General features: G+C 42.0%; 1 protein-coding gene across 7 annotated transcripts in view; it reads left to right on the forward strand.

Annotated features, from left to right (window-relative positions):
• MYO9A (myosin IXA) overlaps positions 1–17,056 on the forward strand; it is a 188,430-nt gene that overhangs the window by 25,504 nt on the left and 145,870 nt on the right. For all 7 annotated transcript variants that reach the window (XM_076348589.1, XM_076348592.1, XM_076348590.1 and 4 more), the window contains exon 2: positions 8,982–9,903. In XM_076348589.1, coding sequence (XP_076204704.1) covers positions 9,061–9,903 — 843 coding nt within the window. In that variant the 5' untranslated portion in view covers positions 8,982–9,060. The remainder of the gene's footprint in view (positions 1–8,981; positions 9,904–17,056) is intronic.

Raw genomic sequence — 17,056 nt, forward strand, 5'->3', positions numbered from 1 at the left:
ATGTTGAGGATCTGCTGAATGACATGGTTCTCTAACCCAACAAGATCCTTTCAAAAGGATCAATATACTTATATATTGATATATATCAATATATAGATATATCAATATTCAAAATACTCTTACATTATGATGAAATTGCAATGTGAGAAGTTATTTCTTGATGATAGCATATAAAAATGTAATGTTTTTTTAATAAGCTGCCATTTATTTCCCTTACCTTTGGAAATTTTCTAATGCAGCGATACGGTGGCATTTAGGTGGGTAGTGCAATGTATTTGTGTAATACTTATTGCTTCTGGAAAGGCAAGTGCCTTTTTGCTCAGCATCCTTCAACATGCATCCTTTTCGGCGCGGCAGTAGTCAGGTTTCTCCTACCGCCGGTGCCTGCAGGGCTGGATTAGGAGGGGAAGGATGCCTTTATTTCCACGGGTTTTGTTCTCTGAAGCTCTTGAGCTCTTCTAGGATAGAAGCGTCTTGTCTTTAACACTGGTGTAATTCCTGGGTTCTGAAAAAGGTATTTGCTGCATCTGTTTTGGGGCTGGCGAGATGTTCCTCAGTGTGAACTCCCGTAGTCCTTGGCAGTGTCTCTCTGCTCTAACACTTCGTATCCTTCATTTTTAACAGCTTCAAAAAGATTTTTATTGTAAACACTGTTCTTTTTCAGGCTCTATATGTGAAATTTTTGGCTGCAAACAAAAATATAAATAGCTAGGCATGTGCCTTGTGCGATAATTGGAAGATGTTGTGTCCACTTACTGTTTATACAGTCGTCTCCCTGCTAGCTGGTTCTTCTCTGCGCTTGTATTAATGTGGTATTCGACAGTGATCTATGCTTTTGGGATATGAACTCCAGGTTTGTTTCCAGTTGGCTTTCCAGAGACTGAACTGCTCTGCATACACCTGTAAGGAGTAAATCCAACCAGCAAAGCTGGAAAATTGGATATTTTGGCTGTTCACCTGAACAGAATTGCTGTATTGGTGAGGGACGCTCTGTCAGACGACGATGCTTGAGCCCGGAGTTAATCTGGTAAAACTTGATGGAGCTGTAAATGTAATTTTGCCACTTCTATATATGACAAATTTATCTTGGTATTTGGAACAGGGTTGTCATGCTTCTGGCCAGTGACTGCTTAGTTAGTCATTAGAAGAAGCAAAACAACCTATAACAATGATTCATTCCCCTGAAAGTCTCCAAACACTTGGGATACACAAAGCACTGCCTTAGTTTCTTGGCTTTTTGTTAGTCCTTGCCATTCAGTTTGCAGTTCTTGTTAGCCACGTAGGGAATATGAGAACAGCAAGTTTAAGTTAAATGAGTGCCACACTCGCAGCCTGAGAGAGGATTCAGCAATTTCCTTTGATTTTATTTTTGTTTGTTTTTAGTTTTATTTTTTATATTATTATTATTTTTTTGGTTTCTGGCAAAAAAAGCCATGGGAGCAGCTGGAGCGCACAGTGCCCGACACGGGCTTCGTTACCGGTCCTCATTTGTCAGAACGAAGTTTTTAATGATGCTGCGTTTTTGCTAAATACCCAGCATTTCTTGCATCCTTGCTTACCCTGATGCAGTTTCATCGATGAAGATCTGGGACACAGAGAGAATTAACTTCCAAGTGCCGGCCGTTCAGCGAGTACCACAAAAAAAGCTGATTATTTTAATACTTTAACACCACCGCCCCTCTTTATGTGTAGGACGCACGTTTTGGGAGAACGGTAGCGCTTCCAGAAATCAAGATGCAGTGACTCAAGTTGGGAGCTCAAGAAAGAGGAACGGTCCGGGGCAAGATTTTGTTTGCACCATTTTTTTTCGGTCTGCCAGCATCACACAGAAAAGCTGATGGAAGCAAAGATGGAAATCACTTCTCCCATTCATTCGCCTCAATCACAAGACCTCACCAAGCCTTCTTGTAGTCCTTTTTTTTTTTTTTTTTTTTATTTTCAATTTTTTTTGCCCTCGTCCATGCCTACGGTAGCATCTCCAGCTGACGAGGCAGGAATCCTGCAGACAAGAGCTTTGTTCACTGCGTTGCCCTGATTAATTCCTCGGACGCTGATTTATTCTCTGCACAGAAGGTGACCTTAAGGGGAAGAGTAAGTGATTGTGTTACTATTCACGTCCTAATTCAGTTCCTCGTTCGTGAGAACCATTTGCAACAGCTTCTAGGAGTAATTTTGTTTTGCAACAGTTTTTCCTGTAATTTTTTTAGGTTTTTTTTCTTTTTTTTCTTCCCACTTTCATTTTGTCTCAGCTAAAAGGTCTGGTAGAAGATGACAGATGTCCACATGAGATGCATCAGCAAGAGTGTGATGAACGAGTAGCGGCAACCTCGCCCATCTTCCAGCTGCTAGAAGGAGAGAAACCGTTGAGTGGTTGTCAGACCGTAGGGGAATATCAAAACCTCCAGACACGGGGTAATTCCAGGCCCTGGGAAGGAGTATCACCTACTGAGGTGCTTTATGTACCCATGGGTCTCTTAAATAGCAAGAAATGTCTATCAAAGTATGGGTAAACAGAGCCCATCTCCAAAAGAGAAGACCACTGACCTCCAGTGCACAGCAAGAAGCTTCCAGGTCACAAGCTGAAATGCAAGTCTCATCCTCTAGTATAGAGGTGGATAGACAAGAAGCTGATAAAGTTGCTTAAAGTGCTGAATAAAAATGAAAAACACAGGAAAAATGAGCCTGTTAGGACTTTTCTCAATTTTTCAAGCCACGGGAGAAGCCGGTGAGCTTAGGAACAACTTAGAAGACACTTGCAACCTGTTTTAGGTTACACTTAGTGTGGGCAACTATACATCTTTGGGAGCGATTTACATAGTTTGAGCTATGTATTCACAACTTCTTCTCTTATATTCTGGGAATCCTCCTCGGAGGCTGAGTAGACATCTCTGACTGTACAGGCATGACAGTGTGGGATCACCCCTACTCGCAGAAATATTTCCCTCTACCAGAGGCATGGTGGTTAATGCCGGCCAAGCGTGGTTTCTCCTTTTATTATGACTCTTGACAATAACAGCCAAAAACCAGTTTATGAATCCGACTTGGATTGGGGACATTGAGAAGGTTTATCTACAAAATCATTTGGGTTTGCAGGAAATGAAGGGACACCAGATTTTTAGGTTCACCCACGTTAGTTTTGAACTCCTGGGCAAGATGAAGTGAATTTAACAAGGGAGAAGAATTCTTGATTACAGAATTGGGACCAAATGGAAAATTTTAAGGGGAGAGGGAAGAAACCGCCGAAGCAGTAAAAGGTGTAGTTGGGATGCTCCTGCCATTGCATGCTTGTCCTCACTGTTGTCAGAGATGGGTGGTTTGGTGCCTACAGGGGTTGCTTTTCGGTTGTGAATCAGCATCCCATCGTGCCAGGTCTGGCAGGGACTTCTGTTGCTGCCGAGCATCTGCAAGCGTGTCTCCACTCCTGCTTTCGTTTTCTGTTCTAATTTAGGTCGTCTCACTGCATTGGCATCCTGCTTAGGTGCTTCAGTCCAAATAAACTACTCTGAAATTTATCCAAAAGACCTTTCTTCTGTATATGGAGAATCTTGGAGTGCTGATGGTTTGGGTTTTTCTTTTTCCCCATCCAAGCTTATCATTCCTTTTGAAGGAGTAAATCTGAATTGCGATTACAAATCTAGTTGAAGATGTCCTTGTTCATTGCAGAAGGGTTGAACTAGATGACCTTTAGAGGTCCCTTCCAACCCAAACCATTCTATGCTCACTATAACACTTATAAATCTCGCTTTTCCTGCATTAGAGGTTTCATTCTTTTGGGCAAAACTCATTTTACAGAGATTTTGCATGCAGTTTTACGGCAAAACAGTCCCCTTTACACCTTTCGCCCTCCCCACACCAATACCCGGGACCATAAATCTGCATTTTAGGTAGCACCACCTCCTGCACTTCCACTACAAGGTTCTTTGAGACGGACCGACGTAGTTGATTAAGCGATGATAATGACGTTTCTCTCCCATCAGCAAATGGTGGGAAGAGAAAAACATGGTGAGCGCGGCAGAGAAAGATGATAAAAAGGTGAGGGTTACGCATTATATAGATGATCAAATGAACTGACATGTAAACTGTGCAATAATAACCAAGATATTGAGCATCTACATGGGCCTTTCTGCCTGTCTAGGGTGTGGTAGTTCTTACAGCATCAGCTGTCACAGATGTGTCAGTCTGGCATCAGTTTTGATGTCATGGGGGTGTTATTTCGGGTACCAGCAGCACGAGGCTATTTGCTGCTGCAGGAGAGAAATTCAGAGAGCCCTTGTGCCGATATATTCAGATTAAGCAGTGAAGTATGTTTAAATTGGCCGTTCCTTTATCAGATTTTTAAAGTTTATCTATTTCAGGAATTTCTGCCCCACACGGTATGCGTTTTGACGTACCAGTGGATGGATAAATCCAGGCTGTTTTGAGCAACCGAGCCTGTTACGATTGCCTGAGGATTGGGAACGGGGAGAAAGTTTCACTATTTTTGTAGTCCTTTGTCTGGGTTGTGGGATGTTATAATAAAACCAAGTGAACTTTGCTTCCAGAATTGCCCCTTCATCAGCCTCAACGCTGACACTAATCTCTATTTTTTCCAAATCATCCAATATTTGGCAAACTCTGTCCATGATTTCAGGCTTTAGCTGTCACACATTATTTATGACGGGTACTGATGCTTCCAGTGGACGGTTTATTTTGGGTTTTTGCCACGTGTTGCTTACACTGTCCCTGAAAATACTGAGATTGGTCTTTCTGAATGGAAAAATAAGAAATGGCATGACTGAAAGCCTCCATTTCAACTACCTTTCCGAAGGTAATTGGAGCATCCTCATTTGTTTGATATCCCTTACAGAATAACGCTTGCTAAAAAATGCAGCCCCCAATGCAGGAGCGCTCACTGTATGTGGTCATATATAAGTTTAATTTGAGAAAGCACATTTGCTACCAGTGTTTATGTGTATTAAACTGTGGTCAACTAGTAAAAGATCGCATATAATGTAAATGTAAGCCACTGTTTACAAGTTTAGTGTATGCACAAAGCCTAGCTGGCCGTTGTAAATTTAGTATGCTTTTTCTATCAACCTGCTGGTAATCCAATTATTATTGTGATTTTTATAAGGGCCTCTGAGCTCCTTGGAAATATTAATCTATTTTGTTATGTAGGGGGACACAAGGCTTAATTTGTAACCTCATGTTTGTTTGGAGATCATGCTTTTTACATTGCAAGTAGAATTACGTTATGATAGTAAAAATGAGCAAAATCAGCGTGCAGGGTCAATTTCAGTAAGAATCTTCATTCAAACGTAGAGAATGGGAAAGGATATAGAAAATATTAGGATGAAAGTATATTGGCTTAAAATGTCCTAAATTCTTCCTTTCACAGACAGGCATAATCCATAAATTTTGGCCAGAGTGTTCACGGGAGTTGGCAATTATTTCTGGTCTAATGTATCCCCGGGTTTCCATCTCCCGTGGGATCAGCATCCCGTTACTGCCGCCTTCATCCTTGCCAAAGCCAGTACATGAGTGAAGCAGCTGAACGATAGCTTGGTGGTAAAGTCAGTTCATCTTATAATCTGCTACTTACTTGGGTACAGAGACAAGCATCCCCTTTCAGTTAGACGTTAGCATTTCTTTTCTTATATCAATGACTTGCCTGCTTAGATGTAGCATGATTTTTTATATGCTCTCATTTAAATGTAAACATGTAGCAGCGCAAAATGCCTTTAATTAAAATAGTGCATAGGGTGAGTATTCGTGGGTTGCGAAATACTTACTCTTGTTTTGGTCTTTTCATGTCCCTATTTATTTTTTTTGCGTCCAAACGCAAAAATACTGTTAATTTAAAAAGTCATATAAAAGCTAATATGACAGCCTGCTTGAACAGCTGTCATTAGGAGCCTCTCTCCCTGACATATGCTAATTACCTAATTACACGTGTTTCATTGCAATATTTTCTCCAAAATGCTTTGAAAACTGGCTGTCCGCAAGAGGCGTGTTTGATGTTGAGCAGAGCCAGGCTCATGTGCATCAGCGGTTGGGAGACCACAAGCAATTATCTTCATTAATGTTTCTTTGACCTAACATAATACTTAGAGACATGTTTAGTATTATTAAAAATAAATCATGTGGCACGCCTCCTGTGATTTATAAGGCTCAAATTAACACCTCTTTGCTTTCTGACCTTGCTAAATTTCTTAGTCATTAGGGGAAGCTTCTGGCGTTTGAGTGGCTTTGGGGAGGACTTGGCTTTTCTGCGTTCTCGGAGTTACTGGGGCTTTTAGCATCTTCATGGGGTTCATGCTTGGCTTGCAATTCTGCCGGATTCAAGTTGTTTGGATGCAGAAGACACAGATGTTCCTTATTCTACCGAGTCGATGCAGAATAAGCATCTATAGAGAAGTGAAGAAAGCTTTTGGGTAGGTGGAGTAGAGTGGCCTGATGCTTTATGGAGAATGTATTGAGCTTGCAAGTATTTGACGGGAGGGAGTAGGTAGAAGGGAAGGTCAGTTTACTCAAGTTGGTCAACTTAAAGTCCTGTTTGCAGTTCTCTTGTGAGTCAGCAGTCTTCGATATGCTCTGATAACTTGAATAAAAATAGCCAGCCCTCTTGTCGCAAGCTTTTGAAGTAAAATCTTGGTGAGGAATTATCTAGCTTAAGTGTTGGGTTTTGGCTCCCCCCCCACTTCTTGAAGAAAGGCTGATGCTGGAGTCACAGAGCTAGACAAAGAAAGCCCAACCCAGCACTTAACTGACATCATCCCTGTTGCATCTGTGCCTATACTAAACCTATAGGAACGCAGCTGGAGCGCTTCCCAGTATATAATATATGTCCTGCTACCAAGCAATGTGCCGTGAATCCGTGCCAGGTGTATTTCACTGTGTCATATTAATTTCTTTGCTTTGAATAGTGCGTGGATGGGGATAATATTCTTAATGAAATATCGGAGCGAGAAACAATACAACGTAAAAGAATGCTTTTCATTTAGGGACCTCAGAAATGCTTGTAGTAAATTAAACAAATCTGCAAATCCCAGCCTTGCATGGGTGTAGATGATGGGGTGGCTGTGCTTGGGCTGAAGGTCTTGGATCCGGGTACTTGGGGAGGAGTGCAAGGACAGGGCGACCATGTGAAATGCTTCCTCTGAGTACTCTTCCCGACACTGAATATCTGAAACTCAGGAGCTCCCTGAACCTGACATGATTTGACCTCATGTTTTTTGACCATTCTTGAGCGTTTTGTTGACACCGTCAGAGAGCCATCATAGTCGTCAGGTCTCACTCCTGTGGGGCAGTGCTCAAGGAAAAACTCCATATGATACATAATGTTAGGGTGTGCATCACAAACTTTTATCTTTATTAAATGTCATCTGTCACTTTATTGCCCAGATCCTGGCTCTGAGGGTCCTCTGCATTTCTTCGTAGTTACCTTTTGTCTTTATATTGGAATAAATCTTAACATCTTCAAGGGGAGTTTTGAGTTTGTTAGAACCAATTGGTAGAGAACTGAGGACCACTAACTCTGGAATTGCTTTCATTTTGAGGCAGGTGGTGGGGTGTCTTCTCCTTGTAGTGATTACGTTTGAGAACTTACCTGTACATTTGATGTTTCAACGCCAGAGATCTGTGTTCTGTGTTTTTTAAGCAGTACGAGGGAAATAAAAAGTGCGATTGTGCAAGTGATTGGCTGTAATACTTCATATCTGATGTCAGATATGGACACCTTTGGAAAAGGTTGACTTGGTGGGTGGAGAAGTACTACTGTTTGAATCCCGATGGGTTGAGAATCTCCTGGACAGGAAGAGAAAGGACTTTATCTACCGTTCACTGGCACAGGACCATGGGATAACGTATCTAGAGCAAGGACAAGGTCCACAGGAGAAGGTGATGGTCATTTTATCCTAGTGTGAAGCAGTAAAAATTGGAGGCTGTTGTGTACCACACACCCATGAGAAGCTGATGATTCTTCTCACAGCCTGGATTTCGGAGCAGCTGTAGGAGTAGGTGAATTCAGTCGATACAAGGTCCTCATCCCAGGGGTGTTGGAGCAAAGCATCAGGCGTTATCAGCAGTGTGCGCTCTTGGATAGGCGCCTGTGCGGCAGTCGTGTGTCCATTTACAATGTGAGAGAACTTGAAGCTTGTGACCACTGAGTAGTTAAATTTTTTTTTAAACTTGTGACTAGGCAAATCACTGTGTTTCAAGAGTCATTTTGAACGGTGTTCAGGAAGGCCTTTGAATTGACAAAGAAGGCATTTTCCTTCTGGTTGGAGTGTGCCTTTAAGGTGATATTTTAAAGTTGTTTGTTTTTTTTTTTTTAAGTTAGCATTTTACGCAACTGTTCAAAATCTCAAAAGGCTTAATTTTCTAGATGTTGTTAGAGAACATGTAATTTATGTGTATGGGTAAGTCAGTGTTGGGAAAGTCAGGGGGTGTTTTCCAAAGTCACAGTTAGCTTGATTGATGCTTTCCCTAAGTTGGCATGAAGTTGTGCAAACATGGAAATAGAGGCATTAACTCTTAAATAAGTTATTTGGTAATATTAAGTGATAAGGCTGTAGCAACTTTTGACATGAGGAGAATGCCAGTATTGATTCAGTAGGCTGTCTGGTATGTTGCTCACAAAATTGTGATTTTAGTCTCCGTAAAATACACTGAAAGTCAGAGTCTGTTTGAATCTTTGATGCCTCAGAGTCAGGGAAAAATTAGCAAAAGCTTGAGGTGCTGTGGGTAGTTGTGTCCGAGTAGAAGGGAGCCTGAGGTGGCTAGCGTTTGTGTGTTAAATACCTTTATTACAGGCTTGGTGGGTTAAAATCCTGCTCCCTTTTCAGATGTTGGTTGGGAATCATCAGTTGCCTTCTTAAGGTGGTGGGTATCATCACTCGAGTCGTTCCATTGCATCTCATGGTGCACGTCAGCCATTTTTCAGGGATCCCTACCAAGGTAAAACGCCTAACCTATTTTTGTTTTGCTTTTTTCTTTTTTAGCGTTGCTAACATGATGACCTGACACCATACAGGACGGTCCTGACTATGCAGCGCAGGTACTGATGGGAAAGGATCCAATATGAGTGTAAATGATGTTGGAGGAAGACGACGCTTTGAGGATAGCGAGTACACGTTGCACATATACCCCGGGAGCATTGCAGAAGGGACTATCTACTGCCCCATCACCGCCAGGAAAACTTCCACGGCCGCCGAGGTGATCGATTCGCTCATTAATAAACTTCAGCTCGAGAAAACAAAATGTTACGTCCTTGCCGAAGTGAAGGAGTTTGGTGGGGAGGAATGGATCCTCAACCCTACGGACTGCCCGGTCCAGCGCATGATGCTGTGGCCTCGCATGGCCCTGGAGAACCGCATCAGTGGCGAGGATTATCGCTTCCTCCTGCGGGAGAAGAACCTGGACGGGTCCATTCACTATGGGAGCCTCCAGTCCTGGCTGCGGGTGACGGAGGAGCGTCGCAGGATGGTGGAGCGTGGCTTCCTTCCCCAGCCGCAGCAGAAGGACTACGATGACTTGTGCAGCCTGCCGGACTTGAACGAGAAAACACTTCTGGAAAATCTCAGAAACCGCTTCAAGCAAGAAAAAATCTACACCTATGTAGGCAGCATCCTCATCGTTATTAATCCGTTCAAGTTTCTACCTATTTATAACCCCAAATATGTCAAGATGTACGATAACCATCAGCTGGGAAAGCTGGAGCCCCATATTTACGCTGTGGCGGACGTGGCTTACCACGCCATGCTTCAGCGGAGGAAGAACCAGTGCATCGTGATTTCGGGAGAGAGCGGGTCAGGAAAGACACAGAGCACCAACTTTCTGATTCATCACCTCACCGCCCTCAGCCAGAAGGGATTTGCCAGCGGAGTAGAACAGATTATTCTTGGAGCTGGACCAGTGCTTGAGGTAAGATGAAAACGATAGTAGCGTGGAAACTGTAACGGTACAAAAAACCCCCAAACCAAACCCCAAGTAGCTGGGGTTTTATTATGACACTAGTCATAATAACAGCAGGGTTATCTGCTAAATGCTGATAATAAAGTTACAACAGTATTAGCAATAAGAGAAGGTTGTGTTTCTGGCTATAGAATCCTACCTGCTTCAAAAAAAAAGGAAAAATAAAAGTACGCAAATGGCTTTCTGACAAATTTATTAATGCTTTGTTTTCACTCAAGTGTTTCTTAATACTGGTATATCTCGGTGATTTTTCAGTTTGAAAATGGAAATGAAAAAGCCTTTCTTGAATTATTGGTAGCCTTTCTTTATGGTACATTTGAAAAGAGAATTCATTGCACATTGATAGTGTTGTATTTACGGAGTTCCTGTGCACTCAACTTCATTGAGCTGGGGAAGAGATCAAAGGTAACTTTCATGGTCAAAATTCTGTTTTCCAATCACAAGTACTTGATTTGGCCAGTGCGATTAGTTACATTATGAGGACTTTTCCTGTGTATGAAAGGAGATTAGATGAACTGCACCATTAACTTTGCAGATAGGAAACTCTAAAAAGGGATACAAACATTCATTAATTAATTTGCCTTGAGTTTGCCCCGTAACTCTTTGAAATGGTTTTCCTTAGAATTGCCAGTTTTGCTTGTTAAAGAGTTTTGTTTGTTAAAGCCTGTCTGCACGTGGGTGGCATGAGCGTCAGCTTCAGCCGTGCCGTTGTTCTTTGAAGCCGTGGTACAGAGAGGTGGCTTGATGGCTGTGTTTTCTTCTCTTAAAATAAAAAGTGGCTTCGACTAAAGGATAGTAAAACTCATGGATTTTGGGGGATTTGTTTTCTGTTTTGAAAGGGTTTTTTGGCAGTTGTAGACAAAGATACCTACTCTCTGTGTCTGTTTTCCATTAATGAGTCTGAGGACTTGGGTCAGCTTCGACTACCAGCAGAAGACTGGGAATCAGACGAAGGACTAGTGCTCGTGGATGTCTCAGCTGAGGATAAGCTAACAGCTTCATTTTGCAAAGCCAACAAGTTTTCTTCTGTTTTCACGTCAGGTAGAATGGGTTGAGCTAATTTAATCTGAAGTTAGCAAATGATTAAAGTCATTCGGGATGGGCTTTGCCCTGAAAAGCCGCAAAGCTGTATGACAAACTGAAGGTAAAGAAATTAAAAAGGCTTTTTTTTTTTTTTTTTTTTTGACAGTCTGCATGAAACTGTGTGTTAATTCTCCTAAAGCACACAGGCAAGCGGACTCCCCGTTCTTGCACTCGCCAGTGTTTCCCCTGTTGTTGTGCAGGAGATTATGGAGCTGTTTCTTGCTGAAGTCGATGAGAAAATATCAGACCAGGCTCCGGTAGTCTGCAATTCATGGTTGTTACTGCAGTGACCCAATTAGGTGACCACATTAATTTAAGAAAACACATATGAAAACTCTGGCATTCCACCTCCAATCCTGTTATTTATTTGAAACATTTGCATGCCTGTTTGGTTTTTGGTATGCTTATTAGTGTATCTTGTTGGACCGACGTCTGCTTTATAGTTCTCTTAAGTAGTGTCAGAGAGAGCATCTCTGTCTAGCTTAGATTCCAGACGCGGCGAAGAGAGGTCTCCATGAAAGAGAAGGTAGAATGAAGTTTTGGGAATTGTTTTTTGTCTTGAATTCTACTTTTCTCAGGAATAGGTAAAATAGTCCAGTTGCAAAATGGCTGGAGCATCACTCAGTCCACTGATGTAGTCCCTTAAATAAATGAACTGTTCCACCTACTTGAAAGATTAAATCTCCCCCCCCCCCCCAAATACAGACTTACAGTCATTGCTTATGGTCAAACAAGCTTGTGTCCGGAGGCAAGAAATAGAGGATGCCCGTGAGCTGCGCGTTTCTTTGCTTTTCTTTCTCTGCTTGCTGTTATTTTATGTTATGGAACAGGGAGAGAGGGTGCAAGCAATTTCAGGATGGTGCAATTTGAAGATCCCCGGTTATCAGGATCCCTTTGTTACCCCCGTGTTTCAGGATTGGAAGTTTAAGTCTACTTGCTTGGCTCTTGGATGAAGGGCAGCAGCGCAAACGGTTTACTGGTAATGCTGCTTTGGTGATGGGCACTTACTTCTTCCCGGGGACTGTTGCGTGTGTTGGGATTAGGTACAGGGGAGGGACGCACTAAGCCTCTTTGCTTTCCTTTTGCAAGATCTGCAGCTGTTTTTAAGGAGGAAAAAAAAAAAAATCTGAATCATATCTGTTATTTCTTTTGCTTTTGGAACAGAAGTTTGCATTCCTTCGCTCTGGCAGCTGGACGGCTGCTGTTGTGCTTCTCTAGCTGCCTGCAGGTCTCTCGGAGAAAGTGAGGGTAATCCAGAATTTCATCTGCTCTGCCAGCGCCAGTCCCAAATAGTCACAAATCACACAGGCTTAAAGATAAAATGTGCATACTTCTGCTTTTCCTTCCCTTCCTAAAATTTCCTAAAAAAGGGATCTTCAGAGAAGATTTGTTGTAAAGGGTTGTGTTACCCTGCCACCCATTTGCAGATTTGACCTTTTGATGCCTTGCGTTTGTGGTTGAAATACACTTTTCACTTCTCTGTAAGTTTAGGTGCCAAACTTGTGTATTTTTTTCTTTTTCCTCTTTTTCTTCATTCTTCTCCTCTCCAGACGCCTTCTTGGATCCCCTTGTTTTCCCTCTGCGTATTTAAAATTAAATGGTGTTCAGCTCAGGCTTGTCTTTTAGGAGGCAGTGACATACCTCTTCATGCTGTGACTTCTGATTTAGGGAACAGAGCACAGCAAATAAGAGTTTACTCGGACCCGTCAATCTCTTTTTCTTTCCCTGCTTGCAAAGCATTTCTGGTAGCACGAGTGTTTGCACCGAACCGCCCGTTCCTGGGAATGCCTTCGCAGTCGTGCTCGCACAGCAGGAGCGAAAGTGGAACAAAATTAAGATGATTTCCACCACCCCCCCCCCGGCCTGCAGCTTTGCTGTTTTCCTAATTTACCTTTTTTTGAATAGCCCCAGGCTATTGTTTGAGACTTTTTTTTCTTGCATGAGATTCCTGTGAGCCTTGTCCAAATTGCGCTTTTGGGGATGGCTGTCAAGGCAAGCTGTTGCTGCCATCTAAACGTGGTAGTATTATCCAGCAGCTGTATGTAGCAGCGGCTGCAGTTAGAGGTGTGTACTGAGACCAAACGTGTCCTTTTAAAGTGTATTTGACATAAGTCCTATGGATTTTCTTTTTCCTTAAATGGGATTTAATAGGCAAGCTTGTCTTGTAGCGACGCTCCTCGGAGCGGTTGCAATATGCCTTTTTTGTTTTGTGGTAAATGATATTATAAAATACTTACATATTTATATATTACTTATTTGTGATAAATGGTATTATTTAGATACTGTACTTATTTTTCTAATAACAAGGTTCCAATTGGTTTAAAAAGGTGTTTTTCTTTATATTTTTTCTGTATTTTTCCCCATTTTCTTATAAAGCACATTTTTCCCTATAGAAGATTGCTTTTTCAGCAGGGTATCTGTAGAGCTGAGCTTACCAAAATTTTACTCTCTGGCTATTTAGTTTCAAGACTGAGCTTCTCAAATTCAATTGTTTTATGTAGTGACCAGAGGAAGAGTTGCACGTGCTGCAATTCAATTCTGTTTCCGATAGACTTCATGCAATACTTCAGATGGAAACTTCATTATGCTCAGCTTGATGCTCTATCAGGGACCCAGGGTGCATAACTTTGCTGCCACGTAGGTAGCTTGTTTTTCATTTAGATGCCAACCCTGATATTATTTAAGAAAGCATCGAGGAAGCGTGCCGGTCAGGCAAATGCTTTACTCCGACAATTGCACTTTTTTTTGGAGAGGGGAATAGGAGGAGCTTCCTGTAGGCAACTTATGCAGGCCATGAAGTGTTTCTACTGCATTTCTAATTCTGAAAGCCACAGTTAAAGGTTTGCTCTAAAAAAACCCCAAAGTGTCGTTATCACAGGACTTCCAGTTAAGGGTGGTAAGATACTGGAAGAGGTTGCCCAGAGAAGTTGTGGATGACCCATCGTTGGAAGTGTTCAAGGTCAGGTTGGACAGGTTGAACAACCTGATCTAGTGAAAGATGTCCCCGCCCATGGCAAGGCGGTTGGACTAGATGATCTTTGAAGGTCCCTTCCAACCCAAACCATTCTGTGATTCAATGAGTGGTCTACCTGGAGAACTGGGGTTTAGCCACAGGGCTGTTTTACCCCATAGGTAGGTAACTCGTTCATGTGAACTTAGGACGGTGTTTTAAGACCCTGTTTTCTCTTTAATTAGATTAGCTAGGAACATCCAGATGAACTTTATATTGGAAGCCCAGCTTGTTTTCATAGACTTAAACCTTTAGAGGTGGGATGTAGGTGTGCTGCTCCCCAGCCCTCCCTGGGATCATCACCCTGCGCCAGTGCACGATGCAGCACGTGAGCATCCTCCTGTGTTCGGTGCAAAGCGAAACATAAACCATGCTTCAGCTTTCCTGGGGAGGTTTGAATGCAAGTTAATTTATTACCATCATGTTACCTTTTTTTCAATTCTCAGCAAGAACGCAGAAGTAGCAAATTTCTCGCTGGCTCAGGTATTCCCAAAGGTCCCCAGACAGGTATCGAATGAGCCTAGATCTAAAGGAGTCTGCACCAGATCATTTTATCATCCGTAACTTTCTCAATGTCTCGTTCGTCACAAGAAGTACTGCGATGGCAACTACAAAAACCAGACATGTTTTCTAAGCAGCTGTTTACATGCATCTTCAAACATCCCAGTGGGGATTTCTCAAGTGCTTTAAAAAAAAAAAAAAAAAAAAGCAAAAAGAAATGTTTCTGTGACAGGCTGAGGAACGCTGCTGGTGGTGGAGGGTAGCTGTGGCTGTCCTTCACAGCTGATGTGCATCTGCAGCATCTAAGCCGGGGGAAAAAAAAAGGAGTTGATTGCTTGAATTGCTTTTGAAAAAATTGCAGCTAGCCTTTTGTGGTGGTGGCAATGCTATTTGCATTCCCAATAGGCGGTGGTTTGCATAGAAACCTTCGGAACAGCAACCGGAATTACTTTTGAATTTAATTTCTGGAGCAATATTACACAATATGTGTGTTTTGCTTGTATGGGGAAGTTATAGCTTCAATCTTAAGGTCTAGAAGTCTAAAAGCTGTTATTTTTCTTATTTTTCTTTTTTAATCCTGATTGTTGGATTGTTGGAGGAAAATGTAAGCAGCAACTAAAAGATATTGAAATTTATTTTGTAGGACTTTGCTGTGGTAATGTACAGCCTCCTTCCAACTGAATTAAGCTCTCTCAGCAGCAGCTGAAGAGCTGGCCGCTGTTAGGTGCGAGTGAAAATGATACCGCGCTGCCAAAATTTCAGTCGATGCTGCTGAATGTTTCCAGAGTTAAACAAAGAGCTATTGAGTGGAGATAAAAAAAATCAATCAACTAGAATCATCAGGCATGTCCTGGACTTTCAGTATATTCGACTGGCGTTGGACAACGCGGAGATGCTAAAGCTAAATGTGTATGCATCCTCCACTGCTTCTCCCAGGCAATTTGGCCAGACGCATGCAAGACCTGTAGTGATCCCAGGTAGGACCCAGTTCTGCCGGCAGATCCCGTTCCGTTAACTCCTGCGGTGCGTAGTCACGATGAGGCGATGCCCTTTTTATACAGCAAATTACGGTGCAGTTATTTCCCTGCGAGAAAAGGCATTATCAAATCCAACATGTTCATATTTTTACTTGGAATGGCAATTAATGGGAGGTAAACTTTGGGCTTATTCCCTTTTTTTTTCCTACTTGGAACAGCATTAATGGGAGGTAACCAAATTTCATTAAAATGGACTTTAAGAAAAAACAGATCTGATTTAGTTCATGAAGTTCAGTTTCAGACACTGATTTTAAGTCATTAGGTTGTGTCTTGTGGCTCTAGAGGTTTTAGATCTTAAAAATGGATTTCTATGAAGGGGAGAGGCAAAGACTTGTTATTCTGCTCATTACTCCCTTTTGATCATTTTTAACCGATAATATATACAGTTATTATTGATCTCCTGCGTGGTCTGAGTTTGGGGTAGGTGTTTAATGCAGCAGCCAGGATTTTTTCGCCTTGCGTTCTTCCCTCCCCAGTGCATGGAAAGGTTAGAGAGGGAGCAGCGCACAGAGATTATACAGATGATGCCTAATGTGGGAAGAATTTGTGCAGGCCTCCGCCGGCAGCAGTGACACAAAGGAGTCATACAGCAAGGCTCATGCACCAAATGCTTTTCACCAGCGCTTTCAAAATGCTGTTATTCTTTAGCTGGGGATATTTTACAGTTTCAGGCTCTGTATCAAATAATGTCTTGTTCATCCGTTTCTCTGATGCTGAATTATTCAATCTTTTTACTTTAGAGGCTTCCTGCAATATCCAGATTGGCTGTATCGGTGGCTGAGTTTAATTTTTTTTTTTTTTTTTTTCATTATTTGCTATTTTCAGCAAACATTTTGTCACCACCAAATCCAGTTTATTGTGCTTAAATGACAGAAATGGTTATTTCTGACCTGAGATGACTGCAGGAAAATGGATTAGTTATTAAAGCAGGTTTATGCCTTTTTTTCCCACCCTTAAGAATTAGCAGCTATTTTGTTTCCAGGAGGAAAATGCTAAATAAAACCCCACCTTTGCTGGGTGGAGCGCTTGCCTTACAGGGAGCATTTTATTGAACATGCACGTGCAAGCATCCCATCTTTTCCCTCCCTCCTCGCCATCTCTTTTTGGGGGAGTTGTTTTGTTTTGCCATTTGTTCTCATTCATACCCTTCCATTTTTATCCTTTTCTTTAGTTTTCTTTCTCTAATCTCTTAGGGTTTCACTTTTCCCTCTATTGATCTATATCTAGATATTTTGTACCTGGAGATCTAGATTTTATAGATATCTGGATCCCCACATATCCGGATATCTGGATATTTTAATAGATATTTATCTATGTAGATATCTATAGATCTATAAAATATAATCCTGAGTCTGACCTGAGTGGGGACCATGTTTTCATGCTTGCATGCAACCATAGCGAACCCAGATGATGCTCAGCATTATACGGCATTAGAGAACGATTGACTTCCTTAATACCATTTTTTTTAAAT

The sequence above is a fragment of the Aptenodytes patagonicus genome, chromosome 10 (genome assembly GCF_965638725.1).
Source record: "Aptenodytes patagonicus chromosome 10, bAptPat1.pri.cur, whole genome shotgun sequence".
Classification (NCBI taxonomy): Eukaryota; Metazoa; Chordata; class Aves; order Sphenisciformes; family Spheniscidae; genus Aptenodytes; species Aptenodytes patagonicus.